The following is a 25,477-nucleotide window of genomic DNA, read 5'->3' on the forward strand; positions in this document are numbered from 1 at the left end:
TTCTTCCAAAGTATATAATATATATTTAACAGCACATAAGAAGACACCACTTGAGCTTCCCTGGAGGCCAACAGGAAGTATTTTCACATATAAAAATTAAAAATTTAAACTTTCAAATCATCAGTATTTTTTAAACATAATACAGACTTACAAATTTTCAACATTAACCCATGACCCCACCCCTAGCACGAAAATCCACCCCAAATCCAGAAGTCACAGTTTTTTGTTCCTAAAAACCCCACAGCACTGAACTTGATCTTCACTTCAAGCTGATTGCTAACGAGGCTCCTGACAGAGATCCCCGGGGAGGAACGAAGGGCGGTCGGCGCTGCAGCTCTGATCTACCCGGGCAGCACGGCTGCGCCTCTGAGGTCAGGTCCATGTGAGTAAGCCCCCACACTAGGATCCTGGAAGGGTGAGCTGGCAGCTTCCCTAGTCTTTTCCTCTCGAAGGCTGTCCGATAAGCACCTGGGAATTGACTTTTCTTGGAAAAAGGGTGCTGGTAAAGCTGTCAGGGCCAAGGCAATAGTGAGAAGTTCAGTTCTCTGCTCTTTGGATGAACTGTGTAAAACTTTTCTCTTAAAAGACACAATGTTAAAAATATTAAGAAAAAAATGTCTACAAAATCTGGAGGGCTGCCTTTTCCTCAATGGGTAAAGCTTGTGGGGTGGTGGGAAAAGAATCAAGGGCCCAGAATTGTAACTCTGCAGCAAAAAGATTAGATGGATGCCCTTCAAAACAGGTCACGTTTCCTAAGATGTCTTGCTGAACTAGCAAGAGCGGAGGGCGACTGCATGAGCAAGAGGGGAGGGGCGCCAACTCCCAAGGAGGGGGTCCTACTGTGCGCCCCGCCCTACGCAAGACTGTCAGGTTTCAGGGCGGCCGCCTCGGCCTCCAGGGCATCAGGACTCAGCCTCTGAGCCAGAGCTGCTTTCCCGACTGACTTCGATCTGGAGAGATGGCAAGTTATCTAAGCGGCTCTTCTTTTGGCGAGACTGTTCTTTCTCCTTAATCAGAGCCCCCCATGCCCTCTGCAGCTCCGAGTCGTCTTCCTCTGTGCCCGGCGCCCTGTGATCCCCTTTCTTCGTGTTCTTTTCTTTGGTCTTGGGTGCAGATCCTAAGCGAGTCCATAAGCTACCTGTGTGGGTGAGAAGGCATTTCAGCTCTGGCAGTTAATGCTGAGCAAGAGGGGCACTGCAATGCCTCACGTGCAGGGAACACTAGGGGAGGGGGGCTCTGGGGCACTTGCAACCAGGGAGCAGCCCTGGGCAGGTCCTCCCAGTTCCCTGCCGGCAGACAGGGAACTGGACCTGCTGGGAGATTCTCCCAGCTCGGGGATACGCACCCCCCACCAAAACCCCCACACCAGATACATCAGAATGAGCTGGGAGGCTGCCTGTGCTCCCTCTGCCCCTGTCTGCTGAGACAACCACCTGTGCACAACTTCCTTCTGTCAGGAGCGGGCCATTCCCAGGCCATCCCCACCTACAGCATGCTGCAAATTCACGGACCTGCTACCCTGTCAACTTTTGAGATTCTGCCAACTCTCCGTTCACTTTCTAAAATGTTAGTATTTGACAATAGACAAATACATAGAATTTGATAGGATAGCCACACGATAAGGCAATTAAAAGTTTTATTTATAAAGGCTATAACTTATATGGAAAAATGATCATGATAAAATGCTATATGAAAAAAGTACGATATGTATACGGACAAAGGTTGGAACAGCAGGGAACTAAAAAGTATTCGTGTTAATCACAAAGACTCAGGGGTGAGTCTTGTTTCCTGCTTTCTGTTTCCCACACTGTTACCGTTTTTGTTACGATGATTATAATGGAAGAGGGAAAAATAATTTATTTTTCTCCTGTGCTGCTTCTGTCCTGTATCAACAAAGGATTTCCATGCTGCGCCCATGGTCTCTACTCTTACCCAGTTCCCTCCCCATCAGTCCCCACTGTTACCAACCTGACTTCTTCTCTCGAGTATCAGAGTAGAGGCCTTTAACATCCTGCCTGGGAACACCCAGCCTACTATGCACATCAGAAAAGGGCTCTCTCCGAACAACTGGATTACTACCGAAAGCCTTTTCCGGAGAATATGGTCTTTTTCCTAATCGCTGGCGTATATCTAGAAAAAGAAAAAAGCACTGCTGTGACCACGTGACTATACTGTGTCATCTGTACTGCCAATCTGAGATCTTCCCGAGTGAGGACATGGGGCCCAGCACTACCAAGCTTCTAAAAGCCTTCCCTCTACACAGCCTGGATTCTCCCAGGAAAATTCAAGTGAGAACCCACAGGGGCTCGCAGCTGGGGGAAACCTTAGCTGACTGCTTCAGAAAGGAATTTTTGAGGCAGAATTGTCTTTTTTTTTTCTTCTTTAAATAGTAGAATCAAGAGCAAATAATTAACAAACAGTGCAGCTAATGAGAAATATTGCACGCTCCCTGAGGGCAGAAGCCCCATTCTTTGAACATATAAGAAGCCAGTCAATAAAGACTATTACATTGAACAATAAAGGTAATGAGACCGACAAAAAGCAAAGGATCAGGGGAAGCTGTCTCAAATCAAATCTGCCTTTCCTCCAACCCCTCCAGAATCTGCCAATCCTCTGGAGCTTTCTTATGCTAATAGCAACAACACAAACAGTCATGAGCAAGTCCCTGTGCTGGGCCTTCTCCCACCTCACTCTGCTCTCTGAGAACAGCACCCCCATCTTTCAGCCCCTCAGGCCTGAGCCCCATGGCTTCTTTCCCTTTCCTCCCAGTGCTGAGTCTTCCTCCTTTACAAGGCTGGACATTTTCATCAGAAGATCAGGTTGCTTCCCACCGCAAAGAACTCGGTTTGGTGACTGAGATCCTGTTTCCTCTCCGAGGCCTCGCTCCACTGCCACCTGCTCTGAGACGCCTCCCACAACAGGCTTTCCCCCAAAAGACCCACTCCCCTCTTCGCTCCCACAGCCCACTGCTCATAGTGCCTACCGGGCCACTCACTCCATTCAGGTTCAGGAGGAATTACCTGAACATGTGCCCTTAGGCTGCTGCATCGGAGTCTATGATGAGCTGGCATCCCCTGGGAAGACTTATGACACCCCCAGTGCCTAGCCCGGGCACACGGTGGGTATGGCCTGCTATGTGCGTGTCTGCACATATAAACTCACCAGTTCAAATTCTTAACCATTTATACAATACTTCGACCTAATTTCTATTACCCTTATGTATACCAATGACATACAGAGTAAAATCACTGTTGGGACAAAAATATCAAAAGCTAATATTGCAAAAATCTGATTAAATTTCATGCCCTCAAGTTCCAGTGCCTAACCCAAAATTTAGAAGTGATGAATCCAGACAATTAAACTGGTCTCCAAATGACAGTGTTTTATTGAAGAGCCTCCCCTGTCTGCATTTGCTTCTGGAGCTCAGGACAGAGCCCAGGAACACAACCGAACAACAATACCTGTTTTAGTACTGCTGCCAGCCGGCCGTGGACGTGTGTGCTGACGTTTTTCATCTAACAAATGTCTGACATCTGCAAATTTCTCAGCTGGCAATTTGTTACCAATTCGGTTTTTTATATTGCTTGTGGATAAAGTATCTGCCCTCATGGAATTCCTTAAAAAAGAGAGGCAGGGGTACAGTAAAGCAGCTTGAACTGTGGGGCAACACTCACACAACCATCTCACATACTCTGGAAAAAAAGCAATTTAAGAAATCCAATCTAATACGGCCAACATTCACTTAATAACACCACACACCAGTAGTAATTTGCTCACAAAAGTCACGACCGGCTTGCCAAAGAGGCCAGTCGGGGTAAGCAGCTCCCCGAGGTTTCTGGGGTGGTTTCCACATGCAGTATCTGGGAGTGATCGCAAAGCACATAACTGTGCCTGCCCTTCTCCTGGGACACAGGCCTAAGTAGAGGCCTGACGAAGGACTGAAGGCCTCTGCTTCTCCGGGCTGTGAACTGGTTGTAGTCAAGATATAAGATAGCCTACAATCCCTTTCTTTAAAGGGAAGACCTCTCCCACTGTGTCAGGGCAAGGGCATTATTCTGGCAGCATTTGCCATTGGAAAGTTCTCTAAAAACTAAGGATGTGAACAAAGCCATACAAATCAACCAGCTTACAAGTTTCTTCTTCCCTTTTCCCAAACACACCATCAGGAACTCTTAAGAGAGCACCCTAGCCTCCAGCCCTCTGAGACATGCCTATGCTCTCTGCCTTCAGGAATCTGCTCAGCCCCACTAGTTATCAAAGAATGTACTTCTTTGTCCATGAATACCAAAAATCACAGTGATAATACCTAAGGTTGGTGAATATCTAGGTAACATGTGGTAATGTGAGTGGGTAAAATCTTTTAGGAAGGAAATTTAGCCATACCACATTTTAAAGCATGTGCATTGTTTTGCACAATAACTGGAATGTATCTAGTTAGTCCAACAGTAAGAAAACAGAAATCTACGGAAATCTCTGGTGGTCCAGTGGTTAAGACACTATGCTTTCACTGCTGAGGGCCCAGGTTCAATCCCTGGTCAGGGAACTAGGATCCTTCAAGCTGCAGGATGTGGACAAAAAAAAAAAAAACAGAAATCTAAACGTCCAACAGGAAGGGATTGGTTCAACAAATGATAACATTTGGAAACAGGGACTACATATAGTTGAAAAAAGAGCAAATGTCTCCACTATATTAAATGGAAAAAGCATATTTCAAAACAATATAAACAGTATAACTTTTGTACAAATGCATCTATAATTTCCCCATATGTTATATATACACGTAAAGCTGACAATAAAGTTATTTACCCAACTGCTAACAGTCACTCTCTTAGGGGAGGATGAGATTACAGGTGACTTCACCTTCTGTATCATTCATAGTTTTTATAACAAGGATCATTTCTTGTTCATTAAGAGGAAAAACCAGATGCTTTTACTCAAATTCTATAAAGGGCTGAAATTAGAACCGAAAAAAGTGATTACAAAATTAAGAGGTACTAAGAAGAAGTTAGTAATCGGATTTCAATCAAATTAAAAGCTAGCAGTGATAAAAAGAAAAGAATATTTTTACCTGATATTTTTCAACTGCGATTCCACCTCATCAGCATACATGGTCATTTTCATGCTCTTCTTTGGTGAAGGAGTGGAAATCATCTTCAGCTCCAGGTCATAGTCCATTTCATCAGAGTCTGAGCTGCTGGCGCTGGACCGCCTGGACGCGCTCCGCTCCCGGGTCTGCTTGAGGGCCGGGAGCTCCGCGTGGTACTCCACCACCACTCTGTCGTCGGCATCCATGTCCTGCTCCTCCTCCTCTTCTTCTTCCTCTTCAATAGGTTCCTCAGGAACATTCACTAGTCCTAAGGAATTTAACCAAAAATCATTATTAGTAAAAGCATGAATACTAACACCTGATCTTTTGTTCTGTATCAGTGACCTTTGTAGAAGATGAGATTCCCATCCTAAGAGTTTACTGGAGCACTGTCTCTAACAGTGCTGATCTGGTTACCATTCTGACCCCTACAACACATGAATATCTAGGTAAAGGATGGCCTAGCAGCCTGATGCAATTTTATAAAGTTATCTAAAATACAGACCCTCATCATTATTCACAGATTCTAGATTTATGAATCTGCCAATTTTATTTGTAATTCCACAACCAACACCCATGGCACTTTTGTGGTCATTTGTGGACATGCACAGGAGCCCCCCAAAATTGAGACACCAGCCATGCAAGTTCCCAGGTGCAGGGAAACAAGGTCTGTCCTGCCTTTCTGTTGCAGCGCTCAAACACTGTAAACAAGGGTCCTTTTTGCAGTCCATGAGTGCTACTTCTTAACACCTTTGTGATTTTTATTGACAATTTCCCTGTTTCAAACAGCCTCCGAGCAGAATTCCAAAGCTGTCTAGTGTTCCTAAATACAAGAAGGCTGTGATATGCCTTATGGAGACAACACATGTGTGAGACAGGCTTTGTTTGGGCCTGAGTTCCAGGGCTGCTGCCCTTGAGTTCAACGTTAATGAATCAACATGTATTAAATAAGGTGTCCTTAATCAGAAACATACATCAAATTAAGGTTCTATATTGATCAGTTGACAGAAAGTGTGATTAAGAGTCTCTGAATGGTTTTCAATGATCACGGTGACTTTACAGAACATAACCGCCATGAATAATGAAATGTGCCTTTAAAGGTCATGGAAAAATGCTTATAAATGGAAGAAGCACAATATAAAATATATGTCCACAACAGTTATATTTATTGTGAAAAGAGACAAATAGGAAAAATGTAAAATGAAATCAGTTCTTATCTTTTTGCTTTTTAATTGCTTTGATATGAATACTAAGATTATATGATAAAAATATCTTAAAGTAAGTGAAATTGGAAAAGCTTAACTGTCTAACAGAAAAGTATGTGCATTAAGATGTAGGTTTCAAATATCCAAGTTTGGGCATTGACATTAAATTAGAATGTATAGATTTCACCTCTGCCCGTCCCTACTACAAAGATAAAAGTGTATGCCTGTCACTCTGTGTTTGTGCTGACTTGGCTGGTCCTACAAAGTGTGTAGATTTTCACAGATCAGTTTCAACACAAAAACAAATCTCTATGAAACATAGTAAAAACAGTTCTTTAAGGATAAGCACCAAAAGAAAGAAAGCGGGGAAGAAAGGGAGATTTGAAGGGTGGGAAGGTGGGAGCCCCAGGGAGACAAAGGAACAGAAAAAGAAGAAAAGAAAAAAGACAAACAAAAACCAAAATGAAACCCGTGTTGTATCCCACTTCACTGCGGCATTCACGTGCAGAAGCCAATAAGCAGAGTACTAGACACAGCAGCTTATTTTCATCATCAGACAAAAGAACAATAAAATCAACTCGTCTGACAAAATAATTAAAAATTTTTTCATGCAGCTTTTGTTATTAATTAGGAAAATTAGATTCCGTAGGAAAAGTTTTAATTTTTCCTACATTTTGCCTTTATTGTTAGAATAGCTTTTATAAAATCATTTGACCTCTTTGTATGGGCAATTTCAAATTAACTGTGACTTGACTTACTTTCCTATATGTTGGCAGAGGGTGAGGGCAAGGAAGAGAGGATGATAAAGTTTGGAACCTTAAAGGACTGTATTAAGGATAAAAATGTCATTTCGGGAGCCAAACATGTGTCTACCCAAGAGCTGAGCAGGCAACTACCGGAATGTCGGTGTTTATAGGACGTCAGGCCAACGTCGTCCCCAATCAGGGCTCTCTTCTTAATAACATCCCGCTGAATGCGACGGGAATGGTATCTCCGCTTCCTGCAACATCGCCAAAATAAGCACAGAATCAAAAACCAAGAGGAAGGGCCTCGACGTCCACTAGTTAATGTCAACTACACCCTAACGCGACGTTAGGTGCTGACACAGAGACATGTCGCATGAAACTGAAACTCAGCATTCTCACACCATTTACCACAGTTAAAAGCCTTGAGCGCTTTCTTCTTGTCTTCCTCATGTCCATCCACACACGGTGCTGACAGTCCACTGCAGAATACCCGCTGAAGAATACCAACTAATGTAGATCCCTGAAGGATTATGAAAAGCTTAAGTACTATATAAACTGTTGTATTTAAGGTTTTGGACTCACCAAGAGTTACTAAGGATTCCTTTCATGCCTCCGTAATTTGGATTCCCATATTTCATGTAATACTGACTTCTCCTTGCTGCTCCAAGTTCCTTTTTGTCATCTAAAAATTAATTACAACAGTTACCAAGGACTCCCTGCGAGTGTGAAGGCAATGCTAAATGGGTTTGAACAAACAGAATGTTTTCATAGCTGGGATCAGATCAGCACACTCTGCCTACAGAAGAGAAAGATGCACTACGACCACTCTGAGTCCTCCTAAAGCAGTGCAGTGTCGAGAGGGGGGAGCAAAACTCAGAGACGAATGACGTTAAGCTGCTGCCGGGGAGCTGACTTCAAAGAGAAAATGCCAGCAACAATAACAACAACAACAACGCAATTCCCAAGAAGCGAAAGAGAGTGTAGGTTATCACCAGTGTTCAGGAATCAAAAAGGCTTTTAGAAGAGGTGGCACTTTCATTGCCCTCCGAAAGATGACACTCGTTTCTGAACGACACACACTAGTAACACAGAATCAGGGTCCAAGAAACAGATTATACATAGGTCCATGTATTTGGTAAACCATGCACTCAAGTAAGCAAAAGGAGAACAGATCCCATTTATCAAGGTAAAATGCCAGTTAACAGGCAGAAAAGGTGCTCAGTGAACACACATATCTTCACAATATAAAGGCCTCTTGACAACTCCATGGGCACGCACTCACTACAAAAGATGAGTACCGACGAGAGTGCACCCAGTGCTCCAGGTAAACCTAGAGGCATAAACCAGAATGTGCACCCTACGAAAAACACGCCCACCAGCGCCTTGGAGAAACGGCTGGTTCCAGATTTGGGACTAGGAAAGTACAAGTTGAGACTGGCAAACCAAGATGGCGCCTTGTGCCATAATTGCAAGAAAGTACTCAAAGAATTACGCAGGCGTGTCAAAAGAACAGTGTGAAGAGGCTCTACTGATAAGATCCAAAATAACCTGTGAATCCAAATAATGACAGAAGGAATGATAGCCCACTGAATAAAACTCCACGAATCTAAACTAATATAAACAAGTAAATGCATTTTTAAAAAAACAGGTAAATACATCAATAAATGGGTAAAAAGGGAAAGCTCCCCCTTACAGTTAAGTGCCAACTAGTAAATGAGAGAGTTAAAAAATCATCAATGGATCTAAAGCTCCTGTATGGCAATCTGATGAGGAACAGGCTATTTACATAGCCTCAAAGCATCTCTCCACAAAACTCCAAATTATAAATGGAAAAAGTAACTTTACAGTGAGAAACCTGGCGACTGTCACCTTAACCAGGAGATAATGGTTAGCATCCCCAGGAAGGGGACAAATAAATGCAATGTGCCTCCTGATACGACACACTGAGAATGACACAATCTCTGTGGTGTAAGCACACAACTCGAATTTAATTACAAGGAGACATCAAACAAACCAAAACTAAGGGGCAGCTTACAAAATAATGAGCCTGTTCTCTTTAAAAATGTCTCAGTCAAGGAAAACACAGCAGAGGAGTGGCTCCACATTCAGGGACACTGAGGGAACACGGCAGACTGAAACGCCCAGTCCTGGAGTGGACCCTAGTGTAGCACGGAAGGAGTACCAAGAATAACCCAAATTTACTTGACAATCATCATCGTCGCTGTCGTCGTCATCATCAAAGACTGCCCACATACTGCACTCGATGTGTGCCAGGCAGTTTTAATGCACACTGCGGGGGTCCTGGTAAAATCTGAACACAGACTATGAACTGGATAACAGAATGGCACTAATGTTAAATTTCCTAATTTTGATGACTGTGTAAAACAAAGTCCTTGTTCTTCAGAAATACTTACTAAAGTATTCAGGGGTGAAGGGTTGTCATTTCCAATAACTCTCAATTGACTCAAAACCACTCCTCCCACATTATTAATGCATATCAAAATCACTGTGCATAAAAGGCCTTATGAATTATTAATAGGCTTTTAATTTAATTCTTCTGAGAATTAGAGCTGAAAGGTACTATTAGCAACATCTAGGAAGACACTGCCGTGATACATGAAATTTTTAAAATTTTTCATAGTTCAGATGATAAATTGGCTGAAAAGCATATGGGGCAAACCAGCTTTAACAGAAAATAACTTACTTTAGCCAGATATCACAAAAGTATACAAATAGCTATTATCCACTTTCAGTGTCTGAAATTCCAACTCAGGCAGCAAGTCATCGATTTTGTTAAGTGTAGAATGTTACAGTTTGAAGGATCTTTGAGATTACTTGGTCTAAGTTCCAATTCAAAAGAGAAGGCGTCACTTAATAAATATCACTTCATTAAAAATAAAAGTCAGGGGCTTCCCTGGTGGCTCAGTGGTAAAGAATCCGCCTGCCAATGCAGAAGATACGGTTTAGATTCCTGATACAGGAAGATCCCACATGCCAAGGAACAACTGAGTCCCTGCATCACTACTACTGAGCCTGTGCTCTGGAACCCAGAAGCCACGACCACTGAGCCCATACACCACAGCTACTGAAGCCTGGGCACCCTAGAGCCTGTGCTTTGCAACATGAGAAGCCACCGCAATGAGGAGCCCCCACTGGCCAAAACTAGAGAAAAGCCCGAGCAGCAAGGAAGACCCAGCACAACCAAAAATAAACAAATAAAATTATTTTTTAAAATCAATACCAATTATCATTTACCTTTTGTAGCAAATCTCATGAATAACCTATTTCCTTTAGCAAGCTTGTTAGCTGGACGAAGATCGTTTCTCAGCAGCGACTCTTCTTCTACCTGCGACAACGTGTCCAACTTAAGAAAAAAAGAGCATTTTCGATATAAAAATTAAAGCCTTTTTTCATGTTCATTCAGTAGCAAAGATACCATGGATTAAGGAAGCAATCTACTTTTAATAAAACCCATAAGCATCACAGCACCAGTTCCTCTGCAGAATGTCTAAGTCAGAGGTCTTCCCTGACCACCTTGTCTAAAAGAATCATCTCCATCATTGACTATCCGCTTACCCTTCTTTACTTTTCTTCATAGCACTCATCACTTCCTGACATTACATTACATATCTGCGTATCTGTGTATTGTCTGTCTTCCCCACTAGAATGTAGGCTCCAACAGGGCAAGGACTTTGTTTTGCTTGACGCTATATCCCCAGCACCTAGAATTTGGTATATAGTAGGCACTTAATAAATAATTTAAAAATGAATACACTTTAATATTTCCAACAATAGTACATATGCCATATGCCATTAGGAGATACACCATTACTTGCTATTCCTTAATTTTACTGATTAGATAGCACTGCAAAGTCTTTCTCAATAAAACCATTTCCTTTCATACAGAAGTGTGAATACTAAGGTCTCAAGATGAATCGTTCATTACACCCACAAGAACTTAAAAGGCGAAGAGCCTGGGCCCCCCTCAGGGGGTTCGATGGTGCTAGTCAGCGGAAGAACACAACGTCCTATCCTAAGCCTTAACGCTCAGGTATCAAGGCTGTAGGCAGCTGTTTACAGGGAAACCTCACAGACACCTGTGCCCTCTACTGACCTCTACATCACTTGTGGTCTCATCTTCAACTTCTCCTTCTTCAGCCTCATCGTCATCAGAACTGTCTTCCTGCTTGTCTAAAATGGAATGTGAGGGACAAGATGAATCTTCACTCCATCTCACATACATTAAAAGTCTAACACTGTCTCCTCCTCTTTATTAATGATCCAAAGCATCATAGCTTGTTTCAGAAATAACTGGCAATGAGATACTACGTTAACACTGCACAGAATTCAAATTGTAAAGAATAGGACCTTCAGCCCCAAAGTTCCTCCTCTGTAGTCAGTTACCTTTTTTACTTTTCTCAGATGACTTTTCCTCATTGGCATCCTTGCTTCTTATCTTATCCAGGGCTGGCAGAGAACTCATATTGATAAGGGCTCTCGTGGCCGTCATTTCATCCAACCAAACCACATTACCTAAAATAAGATGTAAAATAACACATCACATCCAAGTGATTAAGTTTCCTGACAGCAGAGACTACATTATATTCACTGCTACAGTATCATTCAGCTACGGACTGGCATCAATAAATGTACAGACCAACCAATGAAAGAAGTATAGAATCTGGTAGTAAAAAACTTCTTTAATAAGATTAGCCTAGAGAAGTACTCCAAACTGGGTCCCGCAAAATACTGGTCAGGTACTCCATGAAAAAAAGTCCTATATATTAAAAATGCCTGGCATACAGGAAGTGTTATACGTAAGTGCTAGCAGTTTCTGATGACGATGATGAAAATGTCAAACAAATGTCCTTTATCCTTTATTCTTCTGCCCCTCACATGGAAGCCCTCTGCTCTTCCTTGTCATCCAGACATGCTACATGATGTTTCCCTACTGTAAAGTGTGGGTGATGAGGGCACCCATGGCATATATAGAATGGAGGAGTGACAGCTACTTGGCTTTGCAGCAACCAATTTATTTTGCTCCTTTAAGAGAATTTAGCAAGAAAAAGGTCTTGAGAAGATCAACTTTAAAGCAGCATTTCTCAAACTTAAGCTACCCCTGTATCTCAGTTTGGGAAATGAAGGTCTAAAGATTCTCATTTTTTGTTAATAACATGCTACATTGTTGTTGCTGTTATTTAGTCACTAAGCCATATCTGAATTTTTTGTGACCCCATGGACTGTCACCTGCCAGGCTCCTCTGTCCATGGGATTTCCCAGGCAAGAATACTGGAGTGGGTTGCCATTTTCTTCCCCAGGGGATCTTCCAGACTCAAGGGATCAAACTTGGGTCCCTTGCACTGGCAGGTAGATTCTTTACCATAGTCACCAGGGAAGCCCAATATGATACATGGTCTTGAGCAAGTAATTTCCCCCGTTTCTGATGTACATGAGGGAGTGAGCTGGACAACGCTAAGGGTCCCTCTAACATTGCTTAGATAGATAGTTTTAATTAGTTAAATCAGCTGTTAGCAAATCTAGCCCATGACCCATTATTCATTCATTCATCCATCATCCATCCATTTATCTACTTATATTTGTACTTTATTTATTTAGTTATAAGTAACATACAATAAACTATACACCTGCCAACTGTTTTTGCAAACAAAGTTTTACAGAAAACAGCCAGGCTCATTCAATTATATGGTCTATGGCTGTTTTCATGCTACAATGGCAGAGCTGGGTAGATTCCACAGAGAATATATATGGTCTGCAAAGCTTACAATATCTTTTATCCGGTCTTTTATTTTTATTAAAAAAAAAAGTTTGCCAACCCCTGATCTGGATGGTCTAAGTTAAGCAAACAGAAAAAAGGAGAAAAATCTTTTAACTCAGTCATGTTTCTTCTTTTGGTGATTTAACATCTAAAGAAAGCAGCCAGAAAAACTGGGAAAACCAGGTCAGCATGCTGGCAGAAAATGATGCTAGACTAGAAGTGAGTCAGGACCAGAAGCCAGCAGAGTGGGTACCGAAGGTCAGACTAGACTTGAGAGTAGGAACACAAGTCAGAAATCACAGTTAGCTCACAAGCGGAACAGCCCCAGATTAGAACCAGCAGATGAAGCTCGAGAGAACACAGACCAGAGCAAGCAGAGGTGAGAGGTCTGGCACAGCGTCAGAGGGCTCTGGTCTATTTCCAGGTCAGAGACAGCACTCTGAAAAGCTGTTGCAATGACAAAGCTGAAAGCCCTGACAGGGCAGCCCCAAGTCTATGCAGTTGGACTCACGCCTTTGCTGGGAAACTGTGGGTGTCAGGAGGGGTCACAATTGTGTACCTGGATTCAGATGCCAGCAACCAACCTCCCAGCGGCCTGACCACCACCCCTGAGCTGCCTCGGAACACTTATGGAAAATGATATGGCAGGCTGGCTAATGTACAAGGACTCTGGTTCTCATCAGTGGGAAATTTTTCTCTCCTGGGCTGAAGGCAGAGGTTAGACATAGTCTGGCCACAATCGTTCACCATTTGAGATGGCAAGAATTCTTTTAAAATCATATATGAAAGCATATTCAACAGAACACTTTGGGGGTACTTACAGGAGGTATCATCCAACCACTCGATGTGAGCTGGAGGATATTCTTTAAAATAGGAAAAGACATCCTGGGTGCTCATCTCATCTACTCCGCAAATGTAGATTGTCTCCAGTCTCACTTTGGGGATTGCTAGGAAAACAGGACACAGAAAAGATGAGAGGATTTTCCCACCTGCTGCTGCACAGCCCACCAGCACCCCTTTATGACAGTTCAGATAACACGGTTAAAGAGAAATACACTGGGACTTCCCCAGCAGTCCAGTGGTTAGGACTCTGTGCTTCCACTCCAGAGGGTACAGGTCCCATCTCTGGCCAGGGAACTAAGATCCCACATGTCACATGGCACAAAAAAAAAAAAAAAAAGAATATGCTGAAAGAGATGACAATTATTTCAAGAGAAAATAAGACTTGACAGCAAGGCAAACTTTAAGTTTTTATCACACAACAAGAGCATTAAACAAATGACTTAATTCAGAATGGGCTTATTAGGCTGAGAAAGATTAAACAAGTGGTGCTTATAATATACACGATACCTTCTCCTCAAAATGACCTGTAGTAATTAAAGGAATATCAAATGCGACAGGATTATACACTGAACTTGATAAACTGATTCTAATATTTTTTAAAGGTATGTCAAAGAGAAATGTGTATTAGTCCAGACAATTCTGAAAAGAAGAAGAGACACTGCCCTTGGATGTAAAGCAAAGTCTGAAACTGGAGTAAAGAAATCCTACAAACCAGTAAGAAAATGACAGTCCCAAACAGAAATGGGCAAAGAACAGGAGCAGGCAATTCACACACAAAGAAAGAGGAAAGGCCAATAAACACGTCAAGAGATGGTTGGCCTTACTACTAATCAGGAAAATCCATCTTAAGACAAGGTATCAGTTTCCACTGACCAGATGTTTAACTTAAGTCTTTTAGTATCGGTTAGTGGCAGAATGAGACACGGCCTCTGCTGGTGGAAAGTGTGAACTGGCACAGCCACTCTGAAGGGCAACTCAGAGTACCTATTACAAATGAATTAATAGGCTTAGGAGTTCTCTTCAGTATGTGTCCTAACACATGGGTTCACAGAGTGGCTCACACAGAGATGTTCGTTGCAGCACTATTTTAATAACCCAGTAGCTATCAAAGTAATAAATTATGGCTTATCCATATCAAATGAATCAGGGTTTATCCATATGATAGTCAAAGGACAGTAAGCAAGCAGTTAAAAACAAAGAGATAATTTATCACATACCATGGAAAGATTCTAAGACAGATTACTGAGTGAAAAAAAAGAGGCAGAAAAATACATACATTAAAAAAAAGATAAATATCACCAATTATTTTCTAAAGGTACATATTTATTTACACAAATATCTAGAAAAAAAAGGCTGGAATAATTCAGTCCACACTGATAATAGCTCTTACCTCTAGGAAGGAAGAAAGGTTGAAGGCTGTGGTTAAAAGGAATCCCAGCATTACCAGAACTGTGTGTTAACTTTACATTATTTAATCTTTTTAATTGTGAAATACATCACAAAGAAAAGATCATCAAAATATACATCAACAAATGTATCAAAAAATACATCAACAAAGAAAAGATATTTTTAAAAATACCTTAGATCCACCACCTAGCTTTATGCTTAAATTCCTATAACAATTCGAGGCAAATAAAATGCTGCATATAATGCCAGGCCCTGTGTAAGCTCTCTGTATCCCTTCTCTCCCCAGCTTCTCCAAAGCAGTTCTGTCAAGAATTCAACATCCACGACTCTTAAGGATGCTTTTATATGTCATATATTTTATTTAAAACAAACCCAAAATACACGTGAACATTTCCAGATAAAAATTCCTTTTTTTTTTTTTGTCATTTTGAAGAGTACAAGATAGGTTTAATGGGAGCCCATTCAATGTGGCCAGAATAAATTGGGTAAGTATTGTTCTGCCAACTCAGATTCATGAAGACAGAGATATCAAGATTTATTAATCCTAGCACTAATCCTTATTAGTGCCCAGCAGTACAACAATGAGCAGAAGGACTTCTCTGGTGGTCCAGGAGCTAAGACTCCACGCTCCCAATGCAGTGGGGCAGGACTGATCCCTGGGCAGGGAATTAGATCCCACATGCCTCAATAAGCGTTTGCATGGTACAGCTAAGACCTGGAATAGTCAAACAAATACGTAAGTAAATACTAAAAAAAAAAAAAGAAACATGAGCAGAGACCCAAGTGAGATGGAAGCCACACTGGCCATGCAGAGTGACTCTAACATGCAGGGTGGGAAACTGAAGGGGTAGCCCGGGGAACCTCCTCAGTTCTTGAAACTAAGTGGCATGATTTTGGAAGAAAAGAATCCTATGAGAAGTAAAGAGCTGGTTCTGAAGAAGGTAACAAACAACAAGGAGAGCTCCTGGTGAAGGCAGAGGAAACAGACTACGGAGCGAGAGAAGAAAATCTTGGAGATGCTGATATGAAGAAGGACTAATCATACATGAGACAAGCTCAAGAAACGATGGAAGCCTGCCAAAGCAGAATGTCCACACTTCGTCACCTTGCTGACAACATCACTGCTTAAAATAAAACAAAGCAACAAAGACGGCACCTAGACTCAGGCCCAGCTGACGAGCGAGGACTAACTGCTGAGGTGCCAGTAAACAGATGGACCGGGGATGGAACTGGGTATTCACCAAGTGCCGACTGCAAGCAAGGGGGTGAGGGAGTCATCCTCCCTTCCAACAGGGAAGACCCCAATTACTGACAGGTAGCAGTACAAAAAGGGCTCCTTGGTGGCTCAGACGGTCAAGAATCTGCCTGCAGTGCGGGAGACCCGGATTCGATCCCTGGGTTGGGCAGATCCCCTGGAGGAGGGCATGTGGCAACCCACCCAGTACTCTTGCCTGGGGAATTCCCATGGACAAGAGCCTGGCAGGCTACATTCCGTGGGGTCACAAAGAGTCAGACATGACTGAGCAACTAAGCACAGTACACAAAACTCAAGTTTTTAGGAAAGCAGATTTCTGAAAATCCAAAGAAGTAGTAGTCAGTCCAAGCCTAAGATCAGAAGGATCAAAAAACCTGGAAGACACTAAATACAGTAACTCAGAGTATGAGAGGTGATCCCAAGAAAAGAGAAAGCAGCAAAGCTTAGCTGAGCATGACCTGCAAAGAACATGCATGGGAGATGGATAAAGGACAAATTAACAAATATAAGAGAATAGATGTAAGAATCTGAAAAACTTTGTCAGGCTCTAAAACAACATACGAAGTGCCGATGACAGACTGTCAAGTGAAGAGAAAGAAAGCGGCATGACTACAAAGGGGAAAACAAAAATAAAGTCCACACTCGGGAAAGATTAGAAGGAAATCCACAAAATGCTGACAATGACTGGGTTTGGGTGGTAGACTGTGGGCAACTTCTCTTCTTACTTCATTCTCCAAATGTTCTTTGGTGGACATGAACTGTCTAACATCTAAAGAAGAAAAGGTTATAGTCCAGAGCCAACAGGCTCAACAAAAATGCTGATGGTTGGTTTTATTTACAAGTGTTTGGAGCAACACTGCTTTGGGAAGATGATGCAGGAAAAAGGGCAGGACTGTTGATCAATTTTGCTACAGTACTAACGGACAGCAGCAGCTATCATTAAGGAAGAACCAAAACCAAGACAGGTGACAAGGGTTTTAGAAATAGTCTTTTTTTTTAAATCTTTTGGCCTCGCCCTGTGGCATATGGGATCTTAGTTCCCTGACGAGGGATCGAACCCATGTTCCCTGCATTGGCAACAGAGTCTTAATCGCTGGACTGACAGGGACGTCCCCAAGGAATAGTTTTAATAGATTCAAACCCTCTAGTTTAGAGTTATACCCCACTGTACTGACTAAAACACGAAGCAGTGATTTCACAATCGGGTAATAATCTCTTAAGATTATTGCAGGGAAGGAGCAAGGTACCTTAAATCCTTGAGGACTAATCCCATACTGACTTTCATAAAAGAAGAAAAGAGAAATTCCCAAACAGATCAAAAAGACTGTCATTCTCAGAAATTTTTAAAATACACCTTAGACAGAATCTCTGATCCCTTAAGAAACCAAGTCTTTTTCATAGGAAATGATAAGCCAAGCAGCAACCCAGCTGACCTCTTCTCTTTCCTGACTGGATTAGCAGGCCAAGAAATTCAAAGAAGACCACAGATGGTGTTCTACCTCAAGTTTATTAAGGCACGTAATCTAGATCCCCATGACAATAAAATAAGAGATGGGCCAGAAAATAGAATAAGACTACCATTCATGGATCTCTGTGTCATGGCATGATATGGGATTATCCTGTTTGACATTTACCAACAACTGGATGAACATGCAGAAGCCATATCAAAGGTAGGAGCATAGCTAAAATGCCGAAGGGCAGAATTAAAATGAACATAACTCCACAGGTTGAAACGGAGTCTTGAAATCATGATGGAACTTAATCAGGATAAAGAAAAAGGCAAGTTTTTTAAGGACACAATGAGGAAGACTCTTTCGACAGGTGCAGTTCCTGGGGGAAAGAACGGGTGCTCTGGCTGACTAGAAGATGACTACTATGAAGTGGTCAGTACAGAGACCATGGTCAGAGTCCTGCCAAGCACTCCACAAATCCAACCAAATCTGGAATCTGCACCTCACCCGGTGAAGCACAGCAAGAAACTGAGCAGGCTCTAAAGGAGGGAGACCAGAAAGTCTTGTCACATGAGAGTCCAGGGAACAGGCTGTCCATTCCTTCACCTGAAGAGTTACTGTGTGAATGAGGAAATGACTTCATGTTGTTCTAAGTGTTATGCAGTAACTAACAGATAGAAATTACTAGAAAGCAATTTCTTTTCAACATGAAGATGTATCCAAAAACAAGACTGACCGCTTCATAAATAGCTATCATGCCACCACTAGGAACTGTTCAGGCAGAGGCCACAGACCGCTGGGAACTTTGCCTAAAGGCCTGCAGCACCAGGCCAGATATGGGACCCAGGTGACTCCTAAGGTCCCTCAGCCATGAGGGCATTGACCTTGGAGATAAAAAGATCCAAGCTGCTTAACACCCAGTCACTCAAGAGTAGCAGGGCATTCAGTACAGACTGGTCTAGCACACTGCATCCCTGAAACTAGCAGAGACGTCAGGAACACGGGCTTCAGTCAGACCAGCCTTCTAAGTCAGCCTTGCTACTTACTCCCCGTGGGACCCTGGGCAAGTTTCTCAACCTCTCAGCATCTTCCTTTCCCCACCAGTAAAACAGAAATGATAACGCTTTCCCTGCAATGGGGTTGCTGAAAGGGTACATTAACCACACAGCAGAGTGACTGGCATGTGGGGAGCACTTATAGAATGGTATATTTCATCACTATTGATATTAAGAAGAAGAAATAACCCGGTACCTTACTGTGGCTGCAGGAATCGAGATGTTTATTCCAATGTCCCCATTCTCACAAGAGGCTGGGCCACTTAAATGGCTGTCTGGAAGATGGAGAATGCCAGATAATAATAATAACTAACATTTACTATGTGCCAGGCACCACTCTAGGAATCCTAACATTTTGTTAGAACCTCCCAACAACCCTGTAAGAACTAAGTTAACCTGACTTTACAGATGAAGATACTGAGGTTCTTAGAGGCTAAATAACTTGCCTAAGATCACAGAGTTAGAAGGTGACAAGTCAAGATTTGAATACAGTCAGTCAGGCTTCAGAATCCACGCTCTTAGGGTACAGTTAACCCTGACTGTACAACAGAATTACCAGGGGAGATGAAAAAACAGGAACTCTGAGATTTATCCAAACCTACCCCCTACTCTAATTTAAATTGATCTGGGAAAGGCAGCAGGGTTCTCTGGAGTTCAAGAACACAGTCTGAAGCCATGCTGCCTTCTGGGCCAAAAACAGGTTGTAACGAGCCACTGATAGTCCAGGGAGATCTACAGTCTTTTATGAGTATCTTCAGAATCAAGATTGTTTTTCAAAAAGCTTTTAAATTAAAATTTAACCCCAAAAGAAGAGATCCTATTCAGGAGGGTATCATACTCCCATTTTATAAACAAAGAGAATGAGACCTAAAAAATTTCACTAACTCACCCACATTCACTAAAGAACTGAGACTGGATCCCAGGAGGGCTCTGGCTCAGAAGAACCCCAGCACAGGTGGGAAGAGAGACTGACGTGGGTAATCAGGGATGCTGCAGAGGGAATGACATCTGAACCAGACAAAGTGTGGGACAAGGAAAGACAAATCAGCAGGGTGACAGGCATGAACGAGATCAGAGGCAAGATGTCACATGGAATGCGCCCAGGACTAGAAGTAAACAGGCATGATGTGAAACCACGGTGCTCTCAAGGTGGAGCTGTGGGAGAGGCCTCAGACGTCTGTGTGGGTCCAGTGTGCAGGCACATGGACGACCAGCTGCACGGCTGGCCCTGGCCTTCACAGGACTTTTCCTGAAACAGCCAGCCACTCGAGCAGGTGCCTGGAAACCTAGCCTGTGAGGCAAGCAAGGTCATGTTTCCAAATTGAACACGATGCAGAATAAAAACAGTGAAGTAGCATCCAGAGTTGAGCTACTCTGAGCACTGGGAAGGACCGAGGAGGCCTGGGTCTCTGCTATCATGTCATACACTGTAAGGCAACAGAGCACAACAGTTAAGAGTGAGGCTTTAGAATCAGATAACCTGGGTTCTAATCCTGACTCCACTTTTACCAGTTGTGTAAACCTGCGCATTTATTTAATTTCTTTGAGCCTGTTTCCTTCTTTGTAAAATAGGGATAAAAATATATTCCTTGTGGGGTTGTTGTGAGAAATGAGTACGAAACAAATACGTAATGTGCTAATTAACACAGTGCCTCATAAGATAGCAAGTTCCCGACAAATAGCAGCTATTCTTTCATTCATTCCTCAGGTTTTTATCAAATAGGCAAACCTAGAGAAACTCACACAGCAGAGCACAGACCTTTAACGTGCATTCAGATGGCTGCCTATGAAGCCCTTTGCCAAGTCTCAAATTTGCAAATACAACAAAGGGAGATCATTTGCATTTATGGAATAATAAACATGGCTGTGAACTCTCTAAAAGGGAAGCAATAATTTTCCCTTCTATTTATAAACTGTCTTCAAAAACTGGGATAGGTTATTATATTGAAGAATTCAGGGTGAGTTTCAGGAAGCAAAATACTTAACCTTAATAAAACACAAAAATAAAGTAAAATCACAAACCTGTATCAACAGACGTATTAACGGTATCCCTCCCCAATCGGACTCCTCTAAAAGAGTCTCACTGTGATACATTCCTGCTACATTTAAAGGCAAAGGAAAGTGAACACTTCTACAATAAAGCAGAAAAAGAGTAAGAGTCAGTCCCACAGAGCCACAGTTCTAATCGCCGATCTGCCACCAACTCCATGATGTTCTCTGGGGCTCCTTAGACAGTCTCCTGAAAGTTCGGACACAGCCAAATGAATACACACACACACACACACAACACTGAGACACAGCTAATGCAGCTCATCGTTAACAGGCCACCTCAGAAGTGGCAAATTCACAAGTTCCATGTGAGGTGAGGCCAGAAGCACAAGGCCGTGGCAAGGAAACTGTGGAAAACAACCCCCAGACACCCTGTACCTTTCTTCATCATGTCTCGGTCCAAGGCTACATTTCTTTGGGCAAGATTTACTTCTGATCGAAAATGGAAGCGCTTGGCTCGCTGTTCCTTCTTTTCAATCGCTTCCTAGAAGGTGCAGAAAAAAAGCCAAAGAAGTGAAATGTGGAGGAGAGTTAAATCACAAACATCAAATGATACACCAGCGACAAGCAACTCAGAAGGTGTAAACGACACTGTGCCTTGCCTCATTTTTGCAATGAACAGGGTATTGGCGATGACTGGGAGAGTGGACACTACCAACGCTGCAATCTGTCATCATCTCTAGGATGACTCAGTGCCTATCAATGTATCTGTGCAGAAACTGAGGCACAAAAAAGTTACAATGTTTGCCAGGGGCACTTCAGCTGGTAAGGGGCAGATTTTCTCGGCGCTATTTCTAGAAGCCCCACCACCACCCCCATTTCACATCGTCTGTGTGCATGGTAATCACACCTATCACGTTATGTCTGCCTGAGCAGTCCACTCCCTAAAGCTTTTTCTGTGTTTAAAAATAACACTGAAGCCAAGAAACTCTCTCCTTTATTCTAAACTTGTGTCCACAGAATTGCCAGTTTTCATCTTGAAGTGACAAGAAGCACTGATGCTTTCTGAAAAACCAAATAATCAGCTTCCTAATTTTTTTTTTTTCCCGAGAGCTAAAATATACCCAGGTCCAACTGTGGGTTTCTGATAGCTCTTTGGAACCTTCACTAATTGTATATTGACTTTGCCACACTAATTGAAGGTCTGACTATAGAAAGCTTCTGGGGATTGGTAAGGCAGCAACACTTCTGTTATTTCCCAATAGTTATGTTAATTTTCTCCACTGAAGTCTTCCCATTGGAAACAACTGGTTTATCTTCCTTTGGTAACAACCAAAGTACCAATTCTTGGCTACCACCCTTTCCCCCATATATTTGTTTCAAATAATGGTAAATTGTGTAGGCTTAAGAACAGGATTGCATACTGCTTTTTCAGTTTCAGTAAGAAAACACCTTCACTTCATTCTATTTTCCTGTCAAAAAAGATGATCAGTTCTTTCTTTTTGCCTTTAAGCAATTTGAGACAGATTGAGACCCAGATAAAACACAAAAAAGCAAGCATGACATACTTATTTTTGCTTTCATACATCCAATATAGTAACACAGTGTTATTTATTCAGAGTTTTAATTCAACTCTTTAAATGGCACACATTAAAATCAGAAGGAATGTTTAAGCTGAATATCAACACCAATTAAAGCAACAAATAAGTACTGATTATAAGGAAAATAATATGTCTGGTTCTGTGAAGAGCTGCAATGAAGCTGATAATCTAGTAACAGCAATCACCAGATAAAAGGCAATACTCCCAGGCAGTGAAAACAGTTCAGTCTGCTTGGCCTTCAAAGTTTAGCCACATATTCATGAAAGCCTATTTTTCTAGGCCTCAATCAGTGAGGAATAAAGACATTTACTAAAGGCCTACTATGTGCCAGACACTTTTATGCTTTGCTTCATTTAAAGTGGAAACAGTTTACACATTTTTTTAAAAATGGATAGGGACATCCGCCTGCCAATGCAGGGGACCCAGGTTCTAGCCCTGGTCGGGGAACTAAGATCCCACATGCTGTGGGGGAACTAAGATCCCACATGCTGTGGGGCAACTAAGCCTGTGCTCGGCATCAAAAGACCCCACATGCCACAACTAAGGCATGACACAGCCAGATACATATGTATGGAAAAGGAACAAACAGAACTTTTTCTTGGACATGGTTAAGCACAGGCGTCTAGTTACTTTATCTTCTTATGGATTCAAGAACACACAAACGCTGCCTGAATGTTCTCAGGCATCACTGTGAAACACAAAATATAAACTTACAGAGGCTTAATCCAACAACGACAAAAAAAGTGGTAAGGAATAACTGCTGCTCTACAAGTCCTAGGGACTTGCTCATTAAGTTCAACCGCTTCTCAAAATGAATCAATGAATCACGGTGTATCTTACCTTGGAGGTGACATCAATTCCGGTGATGAAGCTGCCAGCCTTGTTTTCATATCTTCTGCTTGTGTCCTAACACGAAGGGGATGGGTGAGAAATGCTAACAGGCAACTGAGGACAAGCACATGATAAACAACAGCCTGACAACCCATTCCTTCTGGACAGTCTTCCTTTCAGCAATCTGTTCCCCACCCTGACAACCCTTTATTATGAGGAAGCCTGTCCCAGCGACTCCATGGTAGCAATCAACCACTCTACCAAGAAGCTTTTTCTAAATCAGAGCCTGTCCACAACCTAAAGTAATTCCATCTACTGAAGGTATCCGTGTAAATGAAAATCCAAAGGCATTCATGAGAAATACCCAAGATGAGGTACAGTCACTCATCTCCCCAGCTCAGACTGGACAAATTCATTGTGCCAGGCCACCAGATGGGGCACAAGTCTTCACTGAAACGCAGAAAGTCCAGGCTCACCTCGACCTTCTGGGGGAAACGCTACACTGTGCAATGAAAACACAATGAGACTCTGCAGCCGGGGGACTCAAATCACAGCTCTAAGGTTCACTGGTTACAGGACACTGTACAAGTCCCCTGGCTTCTCTGGACCTGGGTTTCTTCTGTGGCATCTGCCTACCTTTCTGATCTCTTTTACTGTTCTTCTACTTGTGCTATAGAACTTTCTGTTTCTCCAATAAATCAATCTTGTTCTCATCTCAGAGCCTCTGGGTTTACTAAGTTGCCCCTGCTGGGAACAAACTCTTCCAGATCTGCACATGGGTAGCTCCTTTCTGTCACTTAGGGTCCAGCTGAAATGTCGCTATCCAGAGGACTTTCCTGGTGATCTTGTGGCATTCTGCTTCCTGCTCTCCACAGCTTCCCTCTGCACTCTTCCATCCCATTAACATGTTTTATTTTCTCCACAGCATTCACCACTATGGGAAATTATTAGTTAACCTGTGGCCCCCAACTGGAACATAAACTCCAGGACAGAGTCTGACCTTGATCAAGCGGCTAGGACTGTGCCTGCCACAAAGTGTGGGGATGCAACAGTACAGGTCCAACGGAATGAATGAAGGGATGACATCTACTTCACAACTTCCGTGATATTTAAATGATAACATGTAAACCACTATGTTAACTTTGTTGCCAGAGTCATTATAATTTACAATCTGTAGTGCTCCTACATTTTTTAAAAAACCTTCTTCCATAATTTCAGTTTAAATGCAACACTTGCAGACATGGTAAAAAAGTGGACGAGGTCAGATGAGAAATTAAGTACCAATACTGGAGAGGAGCCACGCAGGCCTGAGACCAGCCCTAAGAACCGGACATCAGACCACCAAAGGACAAGCAAAACACCTCTCGTCATTCCTACTGTGACAGAAGAGAGGGACCAAGGACCACTGCTGGCTCGCTGATGTTCTGATTCCACGAAGGGTGAGATGCTGGAGGCACGGTGTAGCAGTGAAGGCGCGCGGGGACGAGATGACCCTCAAGTCACAACAGAAACACTGAGTTTCTGCAGCTGACAAGCCCAGCCCTCTCGAGGGAAACCGCGGGTGCTCTGTTTAACAAACACCAGCTAAACCGGAGCAGGATGCCAGCGCCCCGCTCCCCGACAGTTCCTTCTTGGCCGCTCCAGGTTGTGTCCCCGCCCGGGGGGGCTCCCTCTTTATCTCAAACTGCACCCCCAGACAAGCCCTACCCCTCCTCACTCGCCCTCTTGCACAGAACGGCTCGGAGAGGCAGCGAAGGGGGTGATCTCAACTACCCCCCCAATCTCTCCGACCCCTCCTCCTCAAGCCCCCTTAACACCCATTTCCGGGCGCCCGGGCGTCCTTTCTCTCGCTCCCCCGTCTCTGCTCCAGTCTGGCGCCCCCGCCCCCAGGGCGCTCGCCCCGGTGCCCCCTTCCCCAGACTTCCCCCCGGCCCCGGCCGCCTCCCGCCTCCCCTTCCGGCTTGCTCGGGCGCGGGACACTCGCTCTGCGACCTCCTCCTCGCCCCCGCCCCCCGCCCGTACCGGGATCAGTTCCTTCAGCGAGCGCCGAACCGGCACGACCTCCAGTTCGCCCTCCTCCACCTCCATGGGCTCCGGTTCGCCTCGGTCCAAACCCGTTTCAGGAGACGGGAGCCCCAAGGCCGGCCCCGCTGGGGCCTCCGCCTTCACCGACACTCGCAGGCCCCGTACGGCCGCCATCGCCGCCCGCCGGCCGCACCACTGAGAGCCCGC

At 43.3% G+C, this 25,477-nt stretch overlaps 1 protein-coding gene across 2 annotated transcripts; it reads right to left on the bottom strand.

Annotated features, from left to right (window-relative positions):
- On the bottom strand, positions 1-25,477 carry NCBP3 (nuclear cap binding subunit 3). 2 transcript variants are annotated; one of them, XM_070389232.1, is made up of 13 exons: positions 25,268-25,477; positions 23,255-23,320; positions 21,252-21,357; positions 13,635-13,760; positions 11,442-11,570; positions 11,152-11,228; positions 10,293-10,383; positions 7,620-7,719; positions 7,188-7,291; positions 5,069-5,354; positions 3,462-3,616; positions 1,969-2,130; positions 1-1,138 (listed from the first exon to the last, which is right to left on the bottom strand). In XM_070389232.1, the coding sequence occupies exons 1-13, from the start codon at positions 25,442-25,444 to the stop codon at positions 903-905; spliced, it is 1,815 nt and encodes a 604-aa protein (XP_070245333.1). In that variant the 5' UTR covers positions 25,445-25,477; the 3' UTR covers positions 1-902. The 2 variants fall into 2 exon arrangements, with proteins under 2 accessions (XP_070245333.1, XP_005906735.1); XM_005906673.3 differs by having other exon boundaries at positions 10,293-10,401.

The sequence above is a fragment of the Bos mutus genome, chromosome 19 (assembly GCF_027580195.1).
Source record: "Bos mutus isolate GX-2022 chromosome 19, NWIPB_WYAK_1.1, whole genome shotgun sequence".
Classification (NCBI taxonomy): Eukaryota; Metazoa; Chordata; class Mammalia; order Artiodactyla; family Bovidae; genus Bos; species Bos mutus.

Bases quoted from the DNA above. Each gene is read 5' to 3' on its own strand.
- NCBP3 (XM_005906673.3), bottom strand. From the start codon at position 25,444: ATGGCGGCCGTACGGGGCCTGCGAGTGTCGGTGAAGGCGGAGGCCCCA. The intron at 23,321-25,267 runs GTACGGGCGGGG...CCTTCGTGTTAG, and splicing joins CGCTGAAGGAACTGATCCCG to GACACAAGCAGAAGATATGA. The intron at 21,358-23,254 runs GTAAGATACACC...TGCACCTTCTAG, and splicing joins GAATTGATGTCACCTCCAAG to GAAGCGATTGAAAAGAAGGA.